This window comes from Garra rufa, chromosome 5, assembly GCF_049309525.1.
Source record: "Garra rufa chromosome 5, GarRuf1.0, whole genome shotgun sequence".
Taxonomy (NCBI): domain Eukaryota; kingdom Metazoa; phylum Chordata; class Actinopteri; order Cypriniformes; family Cyprinidae; genus Garra; species Garra rufa.
The window spans coordinates 13,120,256-13,147,550 of NC_133365.1; the positions used below are offsets into that span (position 1 = coordinate 13,120,256).

Consider the following 27,295-nt stretch of genomic DNA (forward strand, 5'->3'; position numbering starts at 1 on the left):
TTTCAAGTCTCCTAAAGCACCAGTCACTTGATTGAAAACCACTGTATTACACAGTACAAGTTACCACATCTACAATTCAAAATATTAACCAATTACAATTTAAATGTGCTGGTTGAAAAAAAACATTTTTGACTTTAGCCACATCAGTGACATTCAGCAAAATAATTTTAATGAAATCTGGATGTAAAATTGCAGGTTCTCTCTATTCAAGTGATGTTTTAATAAAAACAAAGTGCACACACAAACTCACTTTGGAAAAGAGCACAGTTACTTTTATTTCATTTATTTACAAACAATACAAAATAGAAATATGAATCAAGCCAGCTGCGGCATCACCTTCATTTTCCACTCTATATGAAAAGAAAAAAAAAAGTGAACCAAAACTTTTGAAATTTGAAAAAGTCAACAAATCTGTAAAAGGTACACATTTACCAACACTCTAAGGCTAAAAGAAACCAACCGCTGGGTCTTTATTTCCGATGTGACTTCTTGGATGCTGCAGCCTCTTTACGACCTTGTTTTAAACCCTGTGAATGAGACAAGAGTTTGAGTTTTTAGTAAAAATCAACCAGGTCACAAAAAGAAATTTGTGATCCTGGACCACAAAACCAGTCTTAAGTAGCACGGGTATATTTGTAACAAGAGCCAAAAATACATTGTATGGGTGAAAATGCTAAATTTTTCTTTTATGCCAAAAAACTTTAGGATATCAAGTAAAAATCATGTTCCATGAAGATATTTTGCAAATGTCCTACTGTAAATACCTTAAAACATAATGTTTGATTAGTAATATGCATTGCTAAGAACTTCATTTGGACAACTTCAAAGGCTATTTTCTCAGTATTTAGATATTGTTGCACCCTCATATTCTATATTTTTAAATTGTTGTATCTCGGCCAAATACTGTCCTATCCTAACAAACCACTTATCAATGGAAAATTTCAAATTGGAAAATGGAAAATTGGAAAAACTGGGAAAATGGAAAACTGGTTTTGTGGTCCAGGGTCACATTTCTGAATGCAAGAAGCACCAAATAGTAAAACTGTACCAAATAGTATCCTGTGTGATAGCCGCTCATGTACCAGGAAATAAGCATACTGCCTAAAGCCTCGTCATCCTCTAGAGAGTCTGGACTCATTGGTGGAGGTGGTGGGATCATCTAGACCAACAATAAATTCACATTAAAAAAAACTGTATGTGCTTTGTAAACACCTTTACTAGATCACTTTTTATATAAGAATATGTTTCGAAATTTTCAGCTTCTTACTGGGGGACCGGGTGGAATCATGGGAGGCCATCCAGGAAAGAAAGGTCCAGGACCTTCTGATCGTCTACCATCCATCTGGAGAGAACATAGTCTTAGTATTGTGTGATGCAATATAAAAACTACTTTGCTTTGTTGAAAGCTGCCTTTCAAATCAAGAAAAGATAGTGGCACAGATGTTCAAATGTTCACCTTTTGGAAGTGAGGTCCTGGTGGGGGTCCAGGTGGAAAACCAGGAACCCATGATGGAGGGCCCATAGGAGATCTGGCTTTAGATTTGTGCTTCTGATGACCGGACTGCTGTGGGGGGAAAGATCGATCACTCTCCTCTGTTGAAGACTCAGCCTCTTTGACCTGCAATTAGACATACAGACAGCAATATTATACAACTGCATTAATAAAGGAATAGTCTCAGGCCATCAATCGGCCATATTGGCGGCACAGAGCATAAACAATGCCACTGAACCGAACAAACTCACATATTTCCTGATTATTGCTGTTGAAAATGACCAATTACTGTCGTGTTTTGGGCTGTACTAATCGGTCAGATCGGGAAAACATCTGGAGTACTGTAGACTGCCAAAAGTGATGACAAATCAATGAGAAGAGGGCAAAAAACTGTCTGAGGGAAAAAAAGGCGTTTGTGGTTGGCAGAACTGAACCAGGATTTACAGGACAAGAATCCTGACAACATTCATGGTCCATTTACAACCCTAGGATTTGTCCCTAGAATGAAATGCACTGTTATTGCCTTATTTGGAAGGTTCATGAATAATAATGATGAGCTCTGCTCTGATTGGCTGTTTCACAGAGCGGCTAATTTCAGTAGCTCGCACATGGAGAAAATATATATTTAATCACGGAGCTCAAGGCGCTATTAATATGCGGGTCATTGAAATGCACAATCATTTTACTTTTACTTATGTGATTGCACGTGCTCTGTGTAACGTTATACTACAGCGGCAGTACTTACCACATATTTTACAAGTTTAGATTGTTAGTGATGCTCAGGATCTGGAACATCACATTTATTCCCGTGATCTGCCACTTACGCTATTGTCCTCACTTTGTTTGTTTTTTTCACAACAGCCTAGATGCAGAACTTCTGATGATTCAGCTATGCAAATGTTGAGGGTGTAACTATTAATGATCCCGACACTATTACGTAATAGTCGCTGTTATGTTAGGATTAGCCTATTTTTCGGTGGTCTTTTGCAAACACCAGATTTATATAGGGAGAAGGAAACAATGGTGTTTAAGATGCACAGTATGTCATGTCCATGTACAGAACTGTTATTATTCAACTATGCCGAGGTAAATAGTTCTCCTTTCTATGGCACCTTTGATGTACTACTGAACACAACGTTCTGCTCATTTTTGCCATCTAAATCACAAAAAAAAAAAAAAATGTGTGGAAGCTGCCAAATCAAATTAGTAAACAGGAAAGAGAGCAATATTTTGACAAACTAAAACCAATAGTTGCTAAAGATGCATATGAGCAGTATTAATTTAGATATTAGCCTATTTCACCTACCTGACTGGAAATTATAAAAACAAACACTGTTGTCAAGACTCTCGTCCTGGAAATTATGGTTCAGTTTGGCCAACCACAAATGCCTTTCGTTCCTCAGACAGTTTATTGCACTCTTCTTGATTTTATTTTATTTATTATTATTAGGATTAACCCCTTGAGATGTACCATCTCGTTTTCGATTTGTTAGTTTTTGGCAGTCTATAGTACTTCAAATGTTTTTCCAGGACCGACAGATTAGTACAACCCAAAACATGACAATAATTGACCATTTTCAGCAGCAATAATTAGCAAAATATGCAAGTTTCATTCGGTTAAGTGGCATTTGTGACCCTGGACCACAAAACCAGTCATAAGGTTAAATTTTACAAAACTGAGATATATACATCATATGAAAGCTCAATAAATAAGCTTTCTATTGATGTATGGTTTGTTAGGGTAGGACAATATTTGGCCGAGATACATCTATTTGAAAATCTGGAATCTGAGGGTGCAAAAAAAATCAAAATATTGAGAAAATCACCTTTAAAGTTGTCCAAATTAAGTTCTTAACAATGCATATTACTAATCAAAAATTACATTTTGATAGGTTTACAGTAGGAATTTTACAAAAAATCTTCATGGAACATGATCTTTACTTAATTTCCTAACGATTTTTGACATAAAAGAAAAATCAATAATTTTGACCCATACAATGTATTTTTGGCTATTGCTACAAATATACCCCAGCGACTTAAGACTGGTTTTGTGGTCCAGGGTCACATTTATGTCCAGCGCCACCAATATGGCCAATTGATGGCACGTTGTGAAAATACTCTATTGATGAGCAAGTGATGTAAATCTGAATTTCTCCAAATAAAACAAAACAAAACTCTACATCTTGGATGGCCTGAGGGTAAATAAGTTTCTGCAAATTCTCAATTGAAATATTCCTTAAAACTTAAAAGTGTCACATTCTACATACATCTGCTGTTTTCTTAGTGCCTTCATCAACATCTGAAGCCTCTGTCAGAAGATCACTGAGGTTTTGTTCTTCCTCATTGCCATACTCAGTATAGTAGACCACACAGGTGCCTTTCTCCTGATCGATTGAGGAAATCGTAGCAGCATACAAGTTGCCATCTTCAGACCAGATTGCATAACAGGAGTCCCCGACTTGCCACTGTAGAACACATTTCAGTTTATCTGCATTGGCCTGCATCATTTGGATACTCCAAAGCAACTCACATACTGACACTATTCATGATTACCTCTTTATCAGGTGCGGCGTTACATCTTTTTCTGCTTTTACTCTTTTTGTTGTTTTTCCGCTTCTTCCCAGGGTTATCTTTCTTGTGTGGTGTCACATTATCCTCTCCTTTCAATGCATTCTGGTGGGTAAAATAGTAGGAGAAGAAAGAGAAAAACAACATCAGGGTTCTTGTAGGAAGCAAAGGAAACTGCAATGGTCAAATAACTTTTAAGTGGTGTTACCTTGAACGAGGCAACCGCTTTATCATATGCTTTAATTAAAGCTGTATCATCCCAAATGTCAGAATCAGAACTCTGTAATAAGGAAAAAGCAACTTTTAAGCAACATATTTCACATACGGAGTTACTCCAAATGACTTCAAGACCAAAACCACAAAGCAAAAGTAACGTTACCGTAAACTAGAAATATTGGACTATAACTGTTCATGCAACGGTATGCTAGCTAACGAGCAAAAACAATCTGCTATTTTTGTTCGAATTTAAAATACAAACCAGTTAGCTAAATCTAACACTCATTTAAAATGGTTTAACACTCACTTGACCCGCCCCACGACAAAATATGACTTCATCGGCACCGTTTGCCATTGTGATTTTACATTAAAACCGTAATAGCACAATACTTCCCAAGTGCAACGTGCGCCACTGATGTACGCTAAGACGTACGCCAGTCGCCAGCTGCTGATGACGCTCAAATCATGCGACACTAGTGATGCTTGATTCGCGAATGAATTGTTCTTTTGAATCGAATCTTTTCATCTTCTCTAAAAACGATGCGAACGATTCGATTCGTTCAGGATTCGAACAGCCGTTTCTTTCCGAAGTTCGAAGTACTAATGCGCCAAGAAACGTATTAAATGTATAGTTTTTTTGTTTGTTTGTTTTTATTACTGTTTCATAGTAAAATATAAACATGCATAAAAGTTGGTTTTCATAAACATGAACCTGAACCACAAAACCAGCCATAAGTATAAATTTTTCGAAATTGAGATTTATACATCATTTGAAAGCTGAATAAATGAATAAATAAATAAGATTTCAATAGATGTATGGTTTATTAGGATAGGACAATATTTGGCCGAGATACAACTATTTGAAAATTTGAAATCTGAGGGTGCAAAATAATAATAACAATTAAAATATTTAGAAAATCGCATTTAAAGTTGAATTAAGTTCTTAGCAATACATAAAAAATAAGTTCTGATATATTTACGTTAAGAAAATTACAAAATATTTTTATGGAACAAGAGCTTTACTTAATATCCTGATGATTTTTGGCATAAAATATATATATATATTTTTTTACCTATAATGCATTTTTGGCTATTGCTTCAAATATACCCGTGCTACTTAAGACAGGTTTTGTGGTCCAGAGTCACAAATAGCATTTTACAGTGTGCAAAAACCTCAGTCAATATGTAAATAAATGCGATACTATTACATTTCTAAATAATTTTATCATTATGAACAAAACATGGCTGCAACGAACTGGAATAACTGAAATAACAACAAAAAGCCATACATGTAGCAGATGTCATGCATAATGCAAAGAACAAATTACTAAATCATGAAAAAATAGTATATCCGAGTAGTTAGAACCGGTTCTTTTGAAACGAACTGTTCAAATGAACCGATTCGCGAAATGACTCGGCTGCGACACATCGGGCTTACCTGTTGCTTAGCAACTCAGATTGCCTGCCTGTGGCATCTTTCTGCATGTAAATATCTAAAATTCACAATGCTGGACGCTGCTTTAAGTTCGTACGGAGCACAGGTTGTGCTGGCTACATCGAGCGATGAGAATCACCCACCGGAGAACATTATCGACGGGTTTGTTGATTGCTAAACGCTGGAAGAAGAGCCAGCTAACAGCTAATGTTGCCAAAATACTAAACAAATATGTTTTGCTATAACTTTACATTATTTATTTCTATAGAAAAGAAGAGACGTTTTGGATTTCAACTGGCATGTTTCCACAAGAGTTTATTATCCGCTTTCCAGATAATATGAAGATTTTCACCGTTTCCATTCACAGTTACAACAGTAAGTAAGTTATATAAACACTAGCATGCTTATGCAATGCTATCGGTCATTATTATGATAATGTCTTTACGTTCATATTTCATTTCAGTTAAGAGGCTGAGAATAGAACAGGGCACATCAGACGATGCTGATAAATTTGAAGAGGTTGCAGACACAGGTAACTTAAGTCTGAAACTACGTTATTTTCCTTTCACTATTCCTTTGAGTGTGTCATTGATGTGAATATTGTTTATTTCAGAGTTTGAGCACACAGAGAGCAGCCTACAGGCTAATGAGATTTCTGTGAGTTACATTTCAGATACGACTCTTTAGATAAAGCAAGACACTCAAAACCAAGATCTCACGTTTTTCCCTTCCTTTTTTCTTCAGGTGAATGTATCAAATACAACACATTTGCGGTTCCTCATACTGTCTGGATATGATCATTTTGTCTCTGTACACAAAGTTAGTGTACAATCGTGAGATGATCTTCATCTGCCATATCCTTTTGTAAACTCAAAGTGGATCATTGTATATTTTTCTTAAATAAACTTTCTCCTAATTTCTATTGTTTAATGTGCAAGTCTCTTCCAGTGGTGTTAACTAAAGTTAAAATAAAATATATATTAAAAGTGAATTAAATAGAGCTGAAATAAAACAGAAACAAATGAAAAACAAAAATTAGAAATGCTGCAGCTGCAACTAACGGAAATAAAGTTTAAGTTAAAGTACAAAATTATTAAAGCTAAAATAAATAAAGCAAATCAGAAAGATTTATGAACAAAAACAACTGACAAAAAAAATGAGTGGACTGAATTTTGGAAACAAATTGCTAGCCAGTTTGTCTTATGTTAATAGGAAGTTGATGAAGCTCTAAAGTATAACAGTGGCAAATGGAAGTTTGGAAATTAAAAAAGTGTTTTTGGTATTTGAGCAGTGCATTTGTGAAAACTTACACAACTTATGAGACAAAACACACAATGACTGGCTTTACAGATTTTACTGTTGTTTTCAAACATACAAAGACAAAACAAGTCTATAAAGTTAGTGTGTACTGCCAAGAGGACAGAGGAAATTGATTTAACTTAAAATTTCTAATCTTTACAAAACCAGATTTACATTCTGAAGACACCAAAGCGTGTTTTCTGTGTGGGGGCGTTGAGAGCAGCACTCAGACTCAAGCCCAGGACAAGGCGAGTATCGGCGGGGTCAATGATCCCGTCATCCCACAATCTAGGTAGTAAAAGAAAATGTAAGAAAAGTGAAAATTAGACATTGCACTGGGAGAGGAGCAGTAGGAAAAACACATTCATATGCCCTGGTAATGGCACACAATGTACTGTTCAAAAGTTTCTTTTTTTAAAATTATAAGCAAGGATGTATTAAATTAATCAAAAGTGACATTTCAATCATTTTAAAAGTTATAAACTGTTCCTATCTGAAATAAAAACTGTTCGTTTGACGTTTCTATTAATCAAAGAATCCTGAAAAAGTTTAAGTTTCCACAAAAATATTACGCAGCACAATAGTTTTCAACATTGATAAGAAACTTTTCTTGAGCACCAAATCAGCATAACAGAATGATTTTATGAATTATCATGCAACACTAAAGAAAATTCAGCTTTGCCATTGCAAAAATAAATACATTTTAAAATACAGATAAACGTTATGTATGAAATCTAACATGCTGGTGAGGCATCAGAGGCTTCTTTTAAAAACAGTGGTGTATTACACATTAAAGGCCAAAAATACAAATAAATTGTAATACACAATTTAAACAACTATTTACCTGGCACTGGAATAATATGGGTTTCCCTCCTCTTCAAAGCGTTTGATAATTGGCTCTTTCATTGCAGCTTCCTGTTCAGCTGTAAACTGGACAAAAACAAAAATGTGTTAAAAATGGAGATATATAAACTTTATTAACCCTGTGAAAAATCTAACTGCATTTTCTAAACCCTAGAAATGTTAATAATGATAAATCAAAAGCATTTGTTTTTCATTTCTTACCTGTTTTCCTTCCCTGGCTTTTTGATCCTTAGTTATGGTGGCCAGCACTGTGGCTGCCTGCTCCCCTCCCATTACAGAGATTCGGGAATTAGGCCACATGTACAGAAACCTGGGGCTGTAAGGTGCAAACACAGTCAGTTTATCTTGTGCTGTTCAGTCACCATCTTTTTAGCATTGCACCTTTGAGCAGGTATATTCTGACTTCTGACTATATCTACTTATAATAAAGCTTACCCATACGCTCTGCCACACATGCCATAGTTCCCGGCACCGTACGATCCTCCAATGATGACGGTAATCTTAGGCACATTGGCACAGGCCACAGCAGTCACCATTTTAGCTCCATCTTTAGCAATACCCCCAGCCTCATACTCCCTGCCCACCATGAAGCCTGATAAACAGAGGAACAGACAACATCATGATGTTAATGGCAGTAGCATTTACTGTGACCCTGGACCACAAAACCAGTCATAAGGTTAAATTTGACAAAACTGAGATTTATACATCACATGAAAGCTCAATAAATAAGCTTTCTATTGATGTATGGTTTGTTAGGATCGGACAATATTTGACTGAGATACATCTATTTGAAATCAGAAATCCGAGGATGCAAAAAAATCAAAAAGACTGAGAAAATCACCTTTAAAGTTGTCCAAATTAGGTTCTTAACAATGCATATTACAAATCAAAAATTACATTTTGATATGTTTACAGTAGGAATTTTACAAAAAATCTTCATGGAACATGAACTTTACTTAATTTCTCAATGATTTTTGGCATAAAAGAAAAATCAAAAATTTTGACCCATGCAATGTATTTTTGGCTATTGCTACAAACAAACCCCAGCGACTTAAGACTGGTTTTGTGGTCCAGGGTCACATATATGATCCTCTGCTGACTCATTCAGTATCAAAGCACCGTATGGTAACACTGAATGTACAGAGTAGCTATGTTTCCATCACCCTGTTTAAGCGCATTTTGAAGTATCGCATCAAAAACGAGTAATGGAAATGTTAAAATAAAAAAAATAAAAATAAATAAATTACGCTTACTTGAGGCGTTTTTTTTTTTAATTGTGAGAAAAAGGGTTAATGCAAATAATGGGAGATAGAAACACGTTTTGCAAATAAATGCCTGCACGCACACAAAAAAAAGTCATGTGACTTTGCGCTATGGGACGGGATAACTTGACTAACCAGCGGACCAATCTCATTGCACAGCATTTAAAATGTTGTTATGGTCATTCTGAAATGCCTGAACAAAAAGTCTGTCGTCAAAGTATTTCTGTATAATTGTCTCCCAGAAATGTCTTACATGACTGTGTTCCAAAACTGCTGTCCCACAACCAAAGAAACACATTAGAAAACATATTAAAAAAAAGTAATCAAATCTTAGATGTTTACTAATCCTTTTATTATCTATTAAAATATCAGTAAGCATTATATGTATATATATATATATATATATAAATAAATCATCATTTAGTGGGTACTTTCAATTGGGAGGTGGCTGTCCTGAAACCTTACCCCTAAATAAAAAGGGTCCCGCATTTTCATGTCACAAAACTGTATGATTTAGTCCACTGGCTGAGACTGATTTTAACTCCACCCCTACATTTATGGTCAGCAAATATTTGTGCCACTCTCTCTCATAGCCACATGGAGAGTAGATAGGCCCCTTCATTTTGAGGTAAATGGGTTCAAAAGACTGAAAAACCTGTGTAACTTTGAAAAAATGTAACTACCGAACACCATTTTTCTATAATTAAACACTTTTTGGTAGTTATTCCATAACATTTATTTTTTATGTGTACAACTGTTCAGAACTGTGCTAGCTAACCATGTGCTGATTAGCATCTTTGAGCAAGCTTCAAAAGTATCTAAAATTGTCACTACCAAAACAGTCACAACCGAAACATTTGGTGAAATTTCTGTAATGAATCTTTGTTTTTTTGTGTGTCATCCCATGAAATTGTCACTACTGTAAGAGCCATGACAGAAACATGCCATCATTGTTAAAGTAGTGATAAAAGGGAACACATAATTCTTTATTTGGGGGGAAATCAACAATTTTAGTACAGTTATTCAAATTTTTAGTATTTTAGTAGGTTTTAGTATATGGGTTAAAATTCTGTGATGTGATGTGGTCACTACCAATACATTACTGTCTCTACCGAAAATGTGCAGTCACAACCGAAACATAGGATGTCATAAATAAAGTATACTATATTATCAACTAATATGTTATGATTTATAAGTGTTTGAACTAATGTATATTCAAACTATGGAATCCTTATGTTTGAAATCAGTATGATCAACTTTTTGCCTTTTACAAAGAAAAATTGGACTGAAAATACAACAAATCTCAAAATTCACACTTGAAATACTGTTAATTTTAGTTATTGATTTATCTTTGAAAACTTTTTAATAAAATAGATAAAAATATATTTACAAGGAAGATCAATAAGCAAAATCTTAATAGGTCAACATAACCCTTCTTAATAAATTATATATAACTGTTTCAGTGGTGACAAATTGGGGGAGAGGACAAATATTCCAAAAATTTAACTGCACAATTACTAGAATTGTGTACCTTGGATATTAAACAATTTGCATATATACAAAATTTGTGGAAAAGAAGAATAAAGTCATTTTCCAAGACATTTTTAACTCTGACTTTGAACCAATTCTGTAGAAATGTCCCATATTTGAAAATTATTATAGTCAGTGGCTTCTCCTACTTTTCATAGTGATATTTAGTGCCAGTTCATCAGGAAGTGACGATTTTGTTCTCTTTGATTTGTTGGATGGAAACGGCGCTTATTCAGATGTCTTATGCAATTTTCCAATTTTGCGTTAAACTGGATGGAAACCCGAATATTGATATGAAGCATACATACTGACCTGTAATATTTTGAAGAAAGAGGAGTGGAATGTTTCTCTGACAGCAAAGCTCAATGAAATGAGTTCCCTATAAAATAAAATAAATATTCTGAAAACAGGTTTCCAAGGATTTTTATCAATCATTTGAAAGTACACATTGTCTATCCACTTTCACTGTGTGGAAAAGAGCAATCTGGAAGATACTACTAACAATACTTTGTGTTCCAGAGAAAACGCATGCTTCAAGAATGCATGCTCAAAATTTCTATACACTGCTCTTCACTGGAAGTCGATTGATTAAACTGATGAGCTTAAGATATCAAAGGTCAGAACAATGATCTGGAGATGCTCACCTTCTTTGCAGATTCTGAGAACAGCACACCATTATTGCCAATAATTCCCACAGGGTAGCCAAATATCCGTGCGAAACCTAGAACACAAATTAAGAAAACCGGAACAAAGCAAGTAAGTCAATGTTGAAATTGAAATACAAAAAGATGCTTATTTCAAAACATCCACCTGTGACGAGTGTGTCTCCATAGAAGGCCTTGAATTCATCAAATTTACTGCCATCGACAATACGTGCGATAACCTGAAATTCAAAATTGGCTTTAAGTTGTCTATTGAAGCAACTTTTTAATAGCATTGTATTGCTGTGATCAAGTTGTGGCCATTACCTCTTTAATGTCAAAGTTGCGTTTGAGGTTGTCCCCCACAATACCATAAAGCTCATCAGCAGGAAACAGAGGAGCCTCAGGAGGTTCAACAGTGACCTAATGTGAAGTGAAAGGAAGTTAAAGATCAGCATCAAGTCATGAAGCATCTCTGAGATAACAAAAGCAGTTGTGTCCTCACGTCAAGATTCTTCTTGTAGTTCAAGCTTCGTACAGCTTTCCGTGCAAGATGAAGTGCGTGATTATCATCCAGGGCATAATGATCGGTTACACCTGACTTTCTGAGAGGAGACAAATGTTGACAAAAAAAAATTAGACTAATCAACCTCAAAACAAGTGTTTATGTAAACATGTATTTTTATAACCTGCAGTGAAGGTCTGCACCTCCCAGGTCTTCAGCAGACACCTCTTCACCTGTAGCAGCTTTTACCTGTTGAACACACAGTGGAATATTTATTATGGATAAACATAAGCAGAGAGTCACACTCATATTATGCTCTGTAGGACATTAACACATACCAGTGGTGGTCCACCAAGAAAAATGGTCCCTTGTTTGCGTACTATGATGCTCTCATCAGCCATTGCAGGCACATAAGCGCCCCCTGCTGTACAGGAGCCCATCACAACAGCAATCTGAAACGAAATGGGTAAAAGTGATCAACCATGATTAATCAGCTATCGGCTCTTGCGTTAGCAGCAGCACAAATATGCATTGAGATATTCTCATTAACACGTGTCAGAAATGCTTTTTGCGCTTAGCTTTATAAAACAAAGTTTGAACCACTGATGTCACATGGACTATTTTATGATATTCTTACTACCCTACTAGGCCTTGAAAGTGATTGTTGCGTTGCTGTCTATGCTGGGTTCGAAAACTCAGATTTCATCAAAAATATCTTAATTTGTGTTCCAAAGATGAACAAAAAGTCTAACGGGTTTGGAACGACTTGGGGGTGAGTAATTAATGACAGAATTTTAATTTTTGGGTGAACTATCCCTTTAAAGAACAACTGGCTTACAGTTGAAGTCAAAAGTTTGCATACACCTTTCATAATCTGCAAAATGTGAATTATTTTACCAAAATAGGAGGGATCATACAAAATGCTTGTTATTTTTTTTTATTTAGTACTGACCTGAATAAGATATTTCACATAAAAATGTTTACATATAGTCCACAACGTAAAATAAACGGCCCACTGTTCTTCAGAAAAATCCTTCAGGTCCCACAAATTCTTTAGTTTTTCAGCATTTTTGTGTATTTCAACCCTTTAAAATAATGACAGTATGACTTTGGGATACATCTTTTCACACTGAGGATAACTGAGGGACTCTTATGCAACAGAATGTTCAAACACTCACTGATGCTCCAGAAGTAAACACAATGCATTACGATTTTGAAGATCAGGTAAAAATTATTTTGTATTTCTGTTCAAAAGTTTACACCCCTGGCTCTTAATGCATTGTTTTTCCTTCTAGAGGAATTTCCTTCTAGATGGATCTCAAAATCATACAGTCATTGTTGGAGAGGGTTCGAATACACAAAAATGCTGAAAAACCAATCAATTTGTGGGACCTGAAGAATTTTTCTGAAGAACAGTGAGCAGTTTAACTGTTTAAGACAAACAAGGGACTCATGAACAACTATCACTAAACAAAAAAAACAACAACACAGTATTAAGAATCAAGTGTATGTAAACTTTTGAACAGGGTCATTTTTATAAATTAAACTTTTTTTTCTTGTGGACTATATGTAAACATCTTCTATGTGAAATATCTTATTCAGGTCAGTACTAAATAAAAAAATAACATGCCTTTTGTATGATCCCTCGTATTTCTGTAAAATAATTCACATTTTGCCGATTCTGCAACGTGTATGTAAACTATTGACTTCAACTATATAAAATAAAAATTCCACATAACAAAACAGACCTGTGCAATGCCCTCCGAAGAAAGTCGGGCCTGGTTGAAGAAGATGCGTCCAAAGTGATCTCTGTCTGGGAATACATCTGCCTGTCTGGGTAAATTGGCTCCTCCAGAATCCACTACAGACAAAAAATAAATCATTAGTAGGTAAAATGTTGTTTTACACAAAATATGAACTCTCTGACATTCTCACCAAGATAAATGCATGGTAGATGGTTTTGCTGTGCAATCTCTTGGGCGCGCAAGTGCTTCTTCACAGTAACTGGATAATAAGTTCCACCTTTGACAGTAGCATCATTCGCAACTATAATACATTCCACCCTGTGAGGTAGACAGGGTGTTATAAACTGAACTCTTGCATGTTATCATCAAACTGATAGTATTGTTTGCTGCTTACCCTGACACCCGACCAATACCAGTAATTATGCCTCCCGCAGGAACCTCTTCATTACCGTATAACTGATAGGCAGCAAACTGGGAGAATTCAAGAAATGGAGACCTGCATTCACACAAGGGAAAAAATGCTCAATGTGAATAAACAGCAATAGTTAAATTATGACATTTTTGTTGTTTGTTTATAAAAGTGAGCTTATTAATACCCAGGGTCCAACAGTCTGTCAATGCGTTCCCGAGGCAGGAGCTTTCCTCTGGATGTATGTAGGTTTCTCGCTTTTTCTCCACCTCCTTTGAAAGCAGCAATGTTATGTAAACATTAGTGCTAGGAAATATATTAAAGTTGCCACAAACTACCCTTATGTTTAGTGGTATCAAATTAAGTACTTGGAACATGCTCACCAAGTTTGATCCTCTCTGCTCTGTCCTTCAACTCCTTCACCAGGACTTGCATTCGCTCATAATTTTCCTACAATATGAAAGATTTCTTGTTGATCAATAACCATATTCAAAGTTTATTATATAAATATTTAGCCCATGACTAAAGTTTTATATATGGTTAAACCAGGCGACAAAAGAACATTTTTTTTTATATTGCACATCACACATGTATCAAGAGAAGTAACAATTTTATTTGCTAAGCTTGTATGACCTTGGTAAACTCATAGCAGGTGAAATATGAAAAAAGAACAGATTTTAATATTATTTTCTGTGTCGGTGTTTCCAAAAAGCAAAGGCACCTTACAAGAGGTTTTTTTTTCAAATGCACTTTTGCTTCTTATAGTCAAAAGTAATCACTGTGTTTTAAAACTGTCTTATATGAGATATATTTTGCCCAACGTCTCAAGAACCGGTTGCAAATAAGTGTTTGTGTATTACATCTAAGCTATTTCACCGTCTCTTTTTATAGTGATGAAAAGTCAAGCATAACTAAAAAAAAAAGGTAAATATATTTAACGGTTGTAGCAGTCGTGCATGTAGTACACAAAGACACGACATGCACGACTACCGGCTGGCTGCAATAACTTGAGTCCGAGGCTTCATTTGCGGCCTACCTGAAAGTCCGGAGACTGCACGTCGGGCTGCGAACCCACAGTTGCCACTTTGTCCGCATGATATAACCTGGAAACTCCAGCATTTACACTCCTGCTCCGAATGAGGGATACCACCGGTCTAACATAGTGCAGAATCATGGTTCATCCTCTAACTGACAGGTCTAAGGACGAACTCGACATGCAACGTCCCCTGACCTCACCGTTTAGTTCGGACAGGAAACGGTTAACGCTGAAGTTTTGCTCCCCTTTCCGCAGCCAATGAAAATGACTGGAATTGGAACAGCCCATTTTTTCTCTTGACAAACACTAGCAAGTAGTTACTGTAATATATGTACTACTTCTATCACATGAAGACATGAATGAACAACTTTGGCTAGTAAAACTTCTTAAGGAGATCTAATAATATGTGGCCATGAACCACAAAACCAGTCATAAGTGTCAAATCCTCGCAATTGAGATATATACATTATCTGCTGAATAAATAAGTTTTCCATTGATGTATGGTTTGTTAGGATAGGACAATATTTGGCTGAGATACAACTATTTGAAATCTGAGGGTGCAAGTTGTCCAAATGAAATTCTAAAAGGGGTCATCCGATGCCCATTTTCCACAAGTTAATATGATGCTTTAGGGTAGAAATGAAAAGTTTGTAATATACTTTGATTAAAAATTCTCTATGGTAGTGTAAAAACAACAACACTCATTTTACCTTGTAAAAATTGCCTCTGTTCTCAGCAAACGATATCAGTACCTGGCCCTTTAAATGAAATGAACCTCTGCTTACCCGGCCCCTCAGTTCTGTGGGGCGTGTCATTACGTAGCATACGAGGTGTTGCCTAGACAACAGTTGGGGATAGTTGTATAGTTTGCGGGGAAATGGCTTTGAAGACACTGTACAACCCTATCCATTGAAAATTTAATTTAAAAACCGGAGTTGGAACCGAAACAAGATGACACCCGCAAAGAAGTTCGGCAATTACGGCTTATACTGGACGTGTCTGAATGGTTAGTAAACGCGATGTGTTTACTGTGGTAAAGAGAGGAACGCGGTGTGTTTACTGAGGTACAGCTGATTGAACAAGGGCAAAAAAGTGATCGGTTAACATAACTTACCCCGTCCTTATATTGAAATACATAAATGTGAGTGTTATAGTCTTTACTCATGTGCAGTTGCGGGCTGTAAACACGTTTGCAGGCATTGTGTTAAGGTTACATCTTAATCATTAACTGACACCGTTTTAAACCATCTAGTGTTGTGTTACAAAGCTAAGCTTTATACTGACCCTCGTTTATAAAGCAGTATGGTGAGAAATGATTCACGTAAACATGAACCCATTTAGATAGATCAGCGCTCACATTCCCTCAGTGCTGTCAGTCTACTTCACTCAAGGCGGGTCTATGCTAAAACACTGCTGTCTATCAACTATCGCAGGAGCGGCCTCTGTCGGTGTTACGCCACAACGACAGGCATCTGAGAATGGCTGAGGAGGGGCTCGATATGAGAAGAGGCAAATTATTAGTGATGGGAAGTTCGGATCATTTTACCGGCTCTGATCTTTGAGTCTCGTTCAGCAAAATGAACGAATCTTTTTTCGAGTCATTTTGTTCATTTTACCAAAATATAATTAAAAAGCTACGTTTTGCTTCCATAACATGTACTGCTTGCTTATATAAACGTTGATCACACTACAAACAAGACAAAACTATAAGCTATTAGAAACAAAAGATTGATGCATTGTTTACCTGTCTTCATGATTAGCTCCCTCACTTCTATCTGTCCGGGTTTGAGTCGTTCGTTCATTACGTGACAACCCCATATAAGCTTAACTAACGCAGTCTGAGCCGGAAACAGAATTGATTAGTTAATCTCTTGAGTCTTCGGGTCCGAGTCGTTCGTTCATCACGTGACAGCCCCACAAGCTTAACCTATGCTGCTTGAGCCGGACACAGAATTGATTAGTTCATCTCTCGAGTCTTCGGGTTCGAGTCGTTCGTTCATCACGTGACAGCCCCACAAGCTTAACCTATGCTGCTTGAGCCGGACACAGAATTGATTAGTTCATCTCTCGAGTCTTCGGGTTCGAGTCGTTCGTTCATCACGTGACAGCTCCGTAAGCTTTACCTATGCTGCCTGAGCCGGACACAGAATTGATTAGTTCATCTCTCGAGTCTTCGGGTTCGAGTCGTTCGTTCATCACGTGACAGCCCCACAAGCTTAACCTATGCTGCTTGAGCCGGACACAGAATTGATTAGTTCATCTCTCGAGTCTTCGGGTTCGAGTCGTTCGTTCATCACGTGACAGCTCCGTAAGCTTTACCTATGCTGCCTGAGCCGGACACAGAATTGATTAGTTCATCTCTCGAGTCTTCGGGTCCGAGTCGTTCGTTCATCACGTGACAGCCCCACAAGCTTAACCTATGCTGCTTGAGCCGGACACAGAATTGATTAGTTCATCTCTCGAGTCTTCGGGTTCGAGTCGTTCGTTCATCACGTGACAGCTCCGTAAGCTTTACCTATGCTGCCTGAGCCGGACACAGAATTGATTAGTTCATCTCTCGAGTCTTCGGGTTCGAGTCGTTCGTTCATCACGTGACAGCCCCACAAGCTTAACCTATGCTGCTTGAGCCGGACACAGAATTGATTAGTTCATCTCTCGAGTCTTCGGGTTCGAGTCGTTCGTTCATCACGTGACAGCTCCGTAAGCTTTACCTATGCTGCCTGAGCCGGACACAGAATTGATTAGTTCATCTCTCGAGTCTTCGGGTCCGAGTCGTTCGTTCATCACGTGACAGCCCCACAAGCTTAACCTATGCTGCTTGAGCCGGACACAGAATTGATTAGTTCATCTCTCGAGTCTTCGGGTTCGAGTCGTTCGTTCATAGTTGCGCAATTGCGCATGCGCGACTGAATGAATCGCTCCCCGAGACGACTCGTTCTTCTCGAGTCACATTAAAGATTCGTTCAAAATGAACGAATAGTTCAAGAACGACCCATCACTACAAATTATTTTACTAAATTAAAAGAAAACTACTGGGTGGATCTTTGTCATTCTAGGATGGTTGTGTACTAGGGCTGGGCGATATGTCTGAAAACTATATCACGATATCAGTGTTTCATATTGGTCGATATCGATAATTATTGATATTTTTATGACCCATTTAAAATAAGGACCAGGAGAAAAATATATTACACTCAAGCATTTTTATTTTAAACTTAACCTGCCTCTGATCATAATCCCCTCAGTTATTAAGACAGAAATGTCAACAACCATAGAAAACTCAAATAATTAAAATGTAAACATAAGTCTAAAGTCACAATATGCACTTAATTATCTCTTAATCCTCAATTCAAACCCCATTCATTGTCGATGAAGTGAATGGTCAAGCTAATGTATGGCCCAGAAGTACTACTTGACCACAGGTCAGAGGTTGTTGCAAAGTACTTGGCTGATAATATTTATTTCTGCACAGATTGCTGGTTGCCAGTAGCCAACATTACTTCTTTCCTGGTACTTTAGCCTATACTTTGTGTAATAACAAAAATATTTAAGTGAAAAAATAAGTCCAAAACATTCAACATTTTGAACAATAGGGCCCTTACAATCTTTTTTTTTTTCAGAAATTCTTGTTTTAATTTTTCTGATAATCAAATGAAAGCAAAATCACAGATTTATTTTTAAAAATAAAAATAAATGGAGCTTTACTGTTAAAATTAATACATAGAAGAAAAATTATATTCAGTTAAAAAAAAAGGTTTAATAATAATAGTATTTTTCAACAATTAAGTGGTGACTCTTTATTTTATTTTTTTATCATATATATTGTTTTATGTAAATTATTTAAATGTGAACATATAAACACCTACATCATACTGTACAAAGTAATACAAGACCAATATTGTTCTGTTACATGTTAAACCGCACTTTTATTTTGACAGGTTGCCGTGAAGTTTCAGTGTGTAATACAGTATGAATGATGCTAGTTTCACTATAATGAAACGGTAAAATTGACAAAAAGTGACACTCACAGCAGCTTTGGAGATGTGTTTATTGGAGTTTGTCTGTTCATGTGAGATGCAAAGGCCAAAAATTAGCGGGAGCGTCACGTGTGCAGTATGCGTGTAGTGAAAATAAAACGCGTCTCCTCCATTCATACATAGAGGCAAACGGAACATGCAGGATTCTTATTGAAACGGTCTTTTTGCATTTCAGTTTTCACAGACACTAGTCCATATCGCGATCTGAATTAATTAACAGACCAACTTTTGATTTATTGGAATTCCGCGGCATTCCGCCCTATAGTAAAGTCCGTTTTTATGAATGGAGTCCGCGATCCCGTCTGTGAGGAGACATTGTAAAAGCGCGATCATGTAGAGACAGAAATCACATGCCGTCCTGTAAATAAGATAAATAACATAAGGCTATTTAGTTTGTTTAATACAACAACTTGGACCCGTTCTGTAGGAAAGATAACCTTAACTTCTATTGTGATCTGGCGCTATGAACTGGACGTTAAAGGGGGGCTGGGCGGGCCGACGAAGAATACAAATTATGGAACGTTTTATCGAACACATTTTTTATTGATATCGATCTCTTGTCTATCGCGATATATATCGTTATCGTTTTATCGCCCAGCCCTATTGTGTACACACACTCCTAACACACATTTCAGTTCAAACAGCTTGTAAAAGTGCATGTAGCACCGGATGACCCCTTGAACAATGCATATTACTCATTAAAAATTAAGGTTTGATATTTATGGTGGGACACTTACAAAATATCTTTAAAGAACATGTCTTTTCTTAATATCCTAATAATTTTGGCATAAATGAAAAATAATTTTAACCTATAAAATGTATTTTTGGCTATAGCTACAAATATACCCGTGTTACTTAAGACTGGTTCTGTGGTCCAGGGTCACATATTTACAGGCAGATTTTGGGAAAACCTTTGGCAAAATATTAGATTTTTCCTAAACTCATGTCCATCATGCAACTTGATAAAACACAACAACCTGTTAACTCCTTTCTCCGTAAATTCCAAATGCCAGAATGATTTAGCTTTTTTTCTTAATTTTTTTTCTATTTAAGTGCACTGTATTAGAAAAACAATATTCCATCTTTAAAAAAAAATAAAAGTTGGAAAAAGTGAATATTCATTTATTAACTTATTTATAACTACTCCAATACTGTAATACCCAGACTGTTCCACAAATTAAAAATACAATTGACAACTGATATTATCTAAATATTTATAACATTCTTTATAATAAATTATCACCGGAGAAAGGTATTATAACCCACAAAAAGGGTTTTGCTCTCAGAAAGAAAAACAAAAAGTAACATACAGCAACTTTAAAAACAAATAGAATTGCACTGAACAAAACTCAAACTGTTTAAACTCAAAAGCAGCCAGTAAAAACCACACTGATGAAAACAATGTGCTGCGATGTTCAACTCTAGCATTAAATAAATAGAAATAAATAACAGAGCTGTGACTTAACCCGTGTCACCGCATGTCTCATAACCAAAATAATAATAATAATAATAATAATATTAGAATTACTAACAGGTCTATATTTAGCAGTATAACAGTGTTACACATTGTTCACTCCAGTGCAAACAACTAGAATAGCAGCAGTAAAATTTAACCAGAACATCCCAAATAAGAATCAATCGGGATCCACAACTTCGGTGAAGATGTCATCCAGCAAGAAGTGGGACACTTGATCAGGATTCTTCTGAGCATCCAAACCAGAGACAGGAGGGCTGTTTTGAGGAGACTGCAAAACAGAACATATAGCATTAATGAAAATGACTATTATGAAAGACGTCATTTCTTATCCAACATTAATATAAGGTCGAATAATGTGCGATAATTTGATTACAGATTACAGCATGTACCTGATGTCCTCCTGTTGTTCGGGAGGGTGTGGTGGACACTCTGGCTGGGGATGAGGTAGGTGTAAAAGTGTTCTCATCAGCAGTTGTTAGTGGTATACGATGAAGGACAACCCTTGGCGAGTATCCTGGCGGCACAGGCGGCTCATCATCAGCATGTGACTCTAAACCAGAGCTTCCATGCAAAGCCAGGGATGCCTTGTGCATCTCATTACTAAAATCACAGATTTGTTTTTAATCATGAACACCACTGAATATTGTGATATTAGCATGAAACTGAAGTCATCCTTACCCTCTCGAAGTGATTTTCACAGTGACAGGTGTGCTGTGATGCTTTGGTTGTAGGACACTTTGGGCACTGCAGATTTCCTCTAAAGATAACCTTTCTAGCTGTACCCGACACACACTTGAGATCTCTCCTGTTTGATGTCTTGTTGGAGTTCCCATGGACTCCTTTACTTTTGATGTGTGAGCTCGCTGAGGAGACGCTGGGACAGCTTGGACTGACTTTGGCACACAAGGTTGATCTTTAAGGCGTCTTTCAGGTGATCTTAAAGTCATCTGAAATGTACCTTTTTAAGAGAAATGAGAGAAAAAAAAATTAATTAACAGCACAAAATACAATGGGGACAAAGATAAATGAGTCTAAAATGATGACTAACTTCTTGCTGGTGATTTTTCTGCTTGTGATGCTGGAAGACTTTCCTTTGACTTCAAAGTCTTTGGCATGTCAGAAGTAGTGTCTAACTGGTGTACCTATAAAACATATTTTTGCATTGTCATTTGCACCTTGTTTAAAGTTTTATATAGGTGAATCGCCAAAAACCTGTCCAGGTCACATTTCACTCCTAAACAACTACAAAAAATGAATTAATAAATAGATATTTTGCTCATTTTACTTCCTCAGTATATTGTGTCTGGTCCGGACTTCTTAAAAATAAATTATTATATTAATATTAATTATAAAAAATACTTATTTAACATATTTTTGAATATTTTCTTCATGAGATTTACAGTTGAGGTCAAAAGTTTACATCCCCCTTTCAGAATCTGCAAAATGTTAATTTTACCAAAAACATTTTGAATTTGAAGATCAAGATAAAACAACTGAACTTATTTTGTATTCTGGAAAACATGTAACCATATTCTGTAGCCTCTGAAGAGCAGTACTAAATTTAGGCAAAATGTACACATCTCTATTCTGTGCAAAAGTTTTCACCCTCAGCTCTTAATGCATGTTTTTTTCCTTCTGAAGCATCAGTGAGTGTTTGAACCTTCTGTAATAGTGGAGTCCTTCAGTTGTCCTCAGTGTGAAAAGATGGATCTCAAAATCATAGTTATTGTTGGAAAGGGTTCAAATACACAAAAATGATGGAAACGCAAAGAGTTTGTGAGGCATGAAGGATTTTTCTGAAGAACAGCGGGCAGTTTAACTGTTCAGGACAAACACGGGACTATCACTGAACAAAAAAAAAACAAACAAAAAAAGCTGTGGGTCATTCAGGTAACAACACAGTATTAAGAACCAAGGGAATGTAAACTTTTGAACAGGGTCATTTTTATAAATTCAACTATTATTTTCTATTGTGGACTTTATGTAAAGATCTTTTATGTGAAATATCTTATACAGGTCAGTACTAAAACAATAACATGCATTTTGTATTATCACTCTTATTTTGGTCAAATAATTACCATTTTGCAGATTCTGAAAGGGGGATGTAAACTTTTGACCTCAACTGTACCCATATAAAACCATTTGTTATGAACTACAGTTTAATGCTTGTTAAAATATCATACTTCACTTGAAATTTCAGAGGGTGTCTCTTCACTCTTTGTTAGACTAAGAGCAGTTTGGTCATCCTTATGAGGACTGCTTGAGACAAACACTTTTGGGTCCATGCTGTTCTCTCGAATCTCTTCAGAAACTGGCACTAATGCATCTGACAGCAACATGTGGGAAACTCCTTCACACCAGTTCTCCATCTCATCTGAGTCCATTGGCAGCATATTGCTTTTGAGGGACCATTCCGCTGCTTGAGGGTCCAGGGACTGCTGAGGTGTAGCTAAAGTTGTCTGTGCAGAGCTGGGTTGACGGAATTCAGTTTCTGAAGGATCATCTTTTCTTTTTGATAATTTAGGCTCTGGATGCAGTGTGCCTTAAAAAAATAGAATTAATATTAATTGAAAGCATGAAATCCAAAATCATCTGTTCAAATAATAAATGTTAAAGAGAACCCCGGGTATTAACACTTGTATGGCTTAAAATATGTAGTATGTAGCAGAAAACCCATGAAAGATTTACGTTATTTAAAAAAATCCACATTGTTTTATAAATATTTAGGACTATGGGGGGGGGGGGGCGCCAATATTTCGATGATGTCAAATGGTTGCACTAGATGAGCTACTAGTGCTACCTGTTGCTATTTTTACCTCAACACAGCTCAGAAAATGCTGATACAATGCCACATTGTGCTGCTTTTGGTTGTCATTTTCAGTCGAAGGGCAACAAGAGAAGCAATCAAAGTCTTCACTGCTTTTCCTAGCGATAAGAAGAGGAGCAAGACTGGGAAGATGCCTGTGGACAAATAAAACTTCCTAAAGACCAGCGTCTTTGTTCTCTCCGCTTTAGCCCTGACGGCTTTGAGGCTTTTAGTAGACCACAGCTACTGAAAGAGCTTACAAACGGCAGAGACAAGAAATGCTAGATGCCATCCTGGCAGAATGTAAACATGCCAATGCTTGTCATGACGCCATAGCCACTGAAGGAGTTTCTCAGTGTGGATTTTACTCAACATCCGGAGACGTTTATACTCCTTGTGGGGAAAAAAATATAGATATAAAATATAGGCATTTGGTTTAGGCCTATGCATATATCCATCTGCACCTGTAAGCTCTTTCAGTAGCTATGGTCATCGTATCAGTATTTTATTTTGGAATTGTGAAGTTAAGGTATAAATAGCAGCAGTTAGCGCCAGTAGCTCACCTAGTGCAACCATTTGACGTCATCAAAATAATGGCAACTCCCATAGTCCAAAATGAGTATTAACAATCTGGATTTCTTTTAAATAATGTTAACCTTTCATGGGTTTTTTTTATTACATATTTCAGTAAAAGACATAATTTCTGTTATATTAAGCCGTACAACTCTTAATACCTGTGGTTCCCTTTAATAGACACTGATGAATTTGATCAAAACTTGACCAAAATCATGGTTCAGTTTTTTGTTGGATCGGTCACTCCCAATCAAAATGCAAAAATAACTTTTAATGTTTAATTTGCAACTTTTACTGCTATTTTTGTGAGTAAGATACATTTCCCTTTTAAAAAAATGCTTAATATTATTTCATACATTCTTACCTCTCCTACAGCAAGGTGTTTTCCATTCAACTGACACAGACTGACTTGCATTCAACTTTTTGGTTTCAGTATTTGTTGGTCTCTCAGTATCTGTTGACTCCTCAACCTGGGGCAGTTAGTAAATAATATTTTTGTTAAAAGTTTTCATTGGAGTAAAAAAGTACTCAAGCAACCAACAACCTGTCAAAATACAGAAACATACTTTGAATGCATTGTCTTGAAGACCAGCTGACAAGGCTTCTTTGTGAAGACTGCATTCTGCAGTTTCATCCAATATAGGCACCAAAATATCAGAAAGCACCATGTGAGAAACATGCCCAGGTGCCTCCTCAGGGTCCTCCGAGCCAGTGGGCAGCAAGACAGCACTATGATAGAAAGACAAATCAAAATATCAAATTGGTTGTAGTTTGATCTAAAACTTAAAATGTAGAGATCCGAGAATGAAGTCATTCATACCATGTCTCAGCACTACATTGTGTTGACTCTGACATAGTATCTAAAGATGATAGAGGCATGGTTTGTGATTGCTCGCCACTCTTAGGGGAATCTCCAGTCTTTCTTTTGGGAAACGTCATCTTTACCAATAACTTGCCTGAAAACCAGGAGGTATAAAAAGAATCAGAAACATTACTCGATTAAAGAAAAATAATTGTATTGTTAAAGAAACTAAGCAGTGTGTTAAGAAAACACCTCATCACCTTTCCCCGGAGCAGGTCTTTTCCTCTTGGGTGATAATGATGGTCCCACATTTGAAGATTGATCCTCTCCCACCTGTGTAGTATAGATTTAAAAAAAAGAAGTCAAATTAGTTATGAGTATTAAAAACATGACCAATTTGCTAATAATTCTGACATAGTTCATTTTTAAAAATATTAAACTTGTATCATGACAACTCTCAGAAGATTTTAGCACGGTAATGGATATGACAGTGTAAATGTATTTGGTCTTGGTGGAATAGCTCATCTACGCTGCTAAATTGCTGCTGTTGTAGATTATTGCTGCTGCAAAGCAAGTAGAGGATATAGATACAGTGCTGAGTATTTAAGACATACTGCTGCTGCACAAAATGTGGCATATATAATACCCCGTAGCAGATCCATATAGGTGGAGCTGGGGAGGTGGAGGGTTTCAGAGTAACTCTGAAAGTACCAGCACTCCTTACCCATTAAGCCATTCAGATAACTAACCTGAGATCTTTCGGCCTCCTGAGGGCTTCTCTCTACAGTTGTTATCCATTTCTTGCTCAGATCATCTTCCATTTCCTCAGAGACAGGGATCAATATATCAGGCAGCAGCATGTGTGAAACACCCTCATGTGAATGTGTCTCCTGGTCTGCTTGTAGAAGACTGCTTTGGATAGAACTTCCACCCGGCATATAATCACCATCTTCCGTTTCAATGGAAACCGGCACCGATATATCCGACAACACCACGTGCGATGCATCCTCATGCCTATCCTCTATTTTCAGTTCCGCTGGTTCTTCATCGATCTGAAGACTGCTTTGGACAGAACTTCCACTCGCCATATAATCACCGTCTTCCGTTTCAGTGGAAACTGGCACCAGTATGTTAGACAACACCACGTGTGACGCATCCTTATGTCCTCCCTCTACTTTCAGTTCCACTGGTTGCAATTCAGTCCTATGATAGAAAGTTAAAGAAATTGTCTATAATAACTGTACATAGTTCTAATGACATTTATTCAGATAGATGTCTCTTACCATGCTGACGTTTTTGCAGTGCTAATTGGTATAAGCTGTTGAAGTTGTGAAGACGAATCAGGCTTTCTGTCTAACTCAACCTTTGGAATATCAGAGAAATCTTCCTGCTCAGATCGCTGTTCCACTTTAATGGATTCTTCTTTAATCAGAGGTGCTGGTGAAATGATTTGAGCTGTGGCTGGATCATTATACTTTAAGCCAGATTGCTCCTGTCTTGAGAAATCATCTTTAGTAGACGTTGTGTTGGGGATTTTAGGCTTCACTTGCAACTTGCCTTGAGGAAAAGGAGAAAGATGCTATAAAGTTAAAGGTGACATATCATGAAAATCTGACTTTTTCCTGTTTAAGTGCTATAATCGGGTACCTGGTGCATCTACCAACCCAGAAAACATAAAAAAGGACAACCCAGTAAAAGTTGTTTTGGTAAGCTTTTCTATGCAAGCATGTGAAAAAAAACAAGCCGCTCAGATTTTGCTCTCCCGTGACTTAGAAATGGGACCTTAATCTGCACATTTCCACCCATTGCATTTTTTTTCGCAAGCGACAGTGGTGTACCAGTTCTAACGCCATGGCAAAAGGTCGAGCAAAACATGCTAACTGTTCTGTAGTTGGCTGCACAGACAAGCACAGAACACTATTTAGAGTCCCAGCCTCGGAGGAGACAAGAGAGCAGTAGATTTATTGATTTATTTACTGTATATTACGCTGCTGCCAAACAGATCTAATATAAACATGCAATTTCTTTCTCAGCCGTTTACCTTCACATACATAACTGTTTTTGGAACTTTTGTGTTTTTAACATAAAAGTGCAATAAGACATGAAAGAGATCTTAATTTAGTACTCATGCCGCGTGACAGCTGCTTTCTGTGCGTGTGCTTCAGGTGAGTGCATATATTGAGTTTAAACTGATATGGTTTAAAACGCATGATTTCAGCGCGACAGACATCAGTGTTTCCCACACATAGACGAATCTGTGGCGGTGCGCCACAGATTAAATTCCGACCGCCACAGATTCAACACCGACCAAAAAAAAAAAAAAAAACCAATACCGACCGTCACATATTGCGTTTCGTTTTTCTTTTGTACGCTATTTAAAACACGCAGCGAATTCGTTCAACTGCATTTCCTTTCCATACTCTCTCTTCATCTCTCTGTCACTCACGCGTCTCTCCCTCAAACGCACACAGCCCCTCCCCTCCGTGCACACCACATCTGTCTGGATCATCTGTGAAAGACGGCTGGCGAAAGGTTGGTATCTCGTGAACACTTTTAACACACAATCACAGATTAAAAAGTGCTATAAAATATTTTATA

At 36.8% G+C, this 27,295-nt stretch overlaps 4 protein-coding genes across 5 annotated transcripts; 1 reads left to right on the forward strand and 3 right to left on the reverse strand.

Annotated features, from left to right (window-relative positions):
• Window positions 1-246: 246 nt before the first annotated feature.
• smn1 (survival of motor neuron 1, telomeric) lies at window positions 247-4,719 on the reverse strand. Of its 2 annotated transcripts, XM_073841088.1 has the most exons (9): window positions 4,584-4,719; window positions 4,269-4,340; window positions 4,046-4,165; window positions 3,760-3,957; window positions 1,457-1,618; window positions 1,268-1,342; window positions 1,049-1,159; window positions 461-527; window positions 247-350 (listed from the first exon to the last, which is right to left on the reverse strand). In XM_073841088.1, exons 1-8 carry the CDS (start codon window positions 4,629-4,631, stop codon window positions 471-473), a joined length of 843 nt encoding a protein of 280 aa, XP_073697189.1. In that variant the 5' UTR covers window positions 4,632-4,719; the 3' UTR covers window positions 247-350; window positions 461-470. The 2 variants fall into 2 exon arrangements, with proteins under 2 accessions (XP_073697189.1, XP_073697188.1); XM_073841087.1 differs by having other exon boundaries at window positions 247-527.
• Window positions 4,720-5,722: 1,003 nt separating this feature from the next.
• Window positions 5,723-6,915, forward strand: hspb11 (heat shock protein, alpha-crystallin-related, b11). The gene is made up of 5 exons (XM_073839883.1): window positions 5,723-5,873; window positions 5,980-6,086; window positions 6,175-6,243; window positions 6,325-6,368; window positions 6,456-6,915. The coding sequence occupies exons 1-5, from the start codon at window positions 5,782-5,784 to the stop codon at window positions 6,546-6,548; spliced, it is 405 nt and encodes a 134-aa protein (XP_073695984.1). The 5' UTR covers window positions 5,723-5,781; the 3' UTR covers window positions 6,549-6,915.
• Window positions 6,916-7,050: 135 nt separating this feature from the next.
• mccc2 (methylcrotonyl-CoA carboxylase subunit 2) lies at window positions 7,051-15,208 on the reverse strand. Its single transcript, XM_073839882.1, has 17 exons — window positions 15,003-15,208; window positions 14,350-14,416; window positions 14,154-14,238; window positions 13,952-14,053; window positions 13,748-13,875; window positions 13,561-13,673; window positions 12,151-12,264; window positions 11,997-12,061; window positions 11,813-11,912; window positions 11,635-11,730; window positions 11,477-11,549; window positions 11,311-11,387; window positions 10,979-11,045; window positions 8,310-8,466; window positions 8,076-8,190; window positions 7,855-7,940; window positions 7,051-7,298 (listed from the first exon to the last, which is right to left on the reverse strand). Exons 1-17 carry the CDS (start codon window positions 15,138-15,140, stop codon window positions 7,181-7,183), a joined length of 1,701 nt encoding a protein of 566 aa, XP_073695983.1. The 5' UTR covers window positions 15,141-15,208; the 3' UTR covers window positions 7,051-7,180.
• Window positions 15,209-20,150: 4,942 nt separating this feature from the next.
• On the reverse strand, window positions 20,151-26,550 carry bdp1 (BDP1 general transcription factor IIIB subunit). Its single transcript, XM_073839529.1, has 12 exons — window positions 26,536-26,550; window positions 25,981-26,276; window positions 25,447-25,900; window positions 24,958-25,030; window positions 24,716-24,851; window positions 24,462-24,624; window positions 24,260-24,365; window positions 22,700-23,058; window positions 21,565-21,658; window positions 21,195-21,474; window positions 20,906-21,116; window positions 20,151-20,784 (listed from the first exon to the last, which is right to left on the reverse strand). Exons 1-12 carry the CDS (start codon window positions 26,548-26,550, stop codon window positions 20,674-20,676), a joined length of 2,298 nt encoding a protein of 765 aa, XP_073695630.1. The 3' UTR covers window positions 20,151-20,673.
• Between the last annotated feature and the right edge of the window lie 745 nt (window positions 26,551-27,295).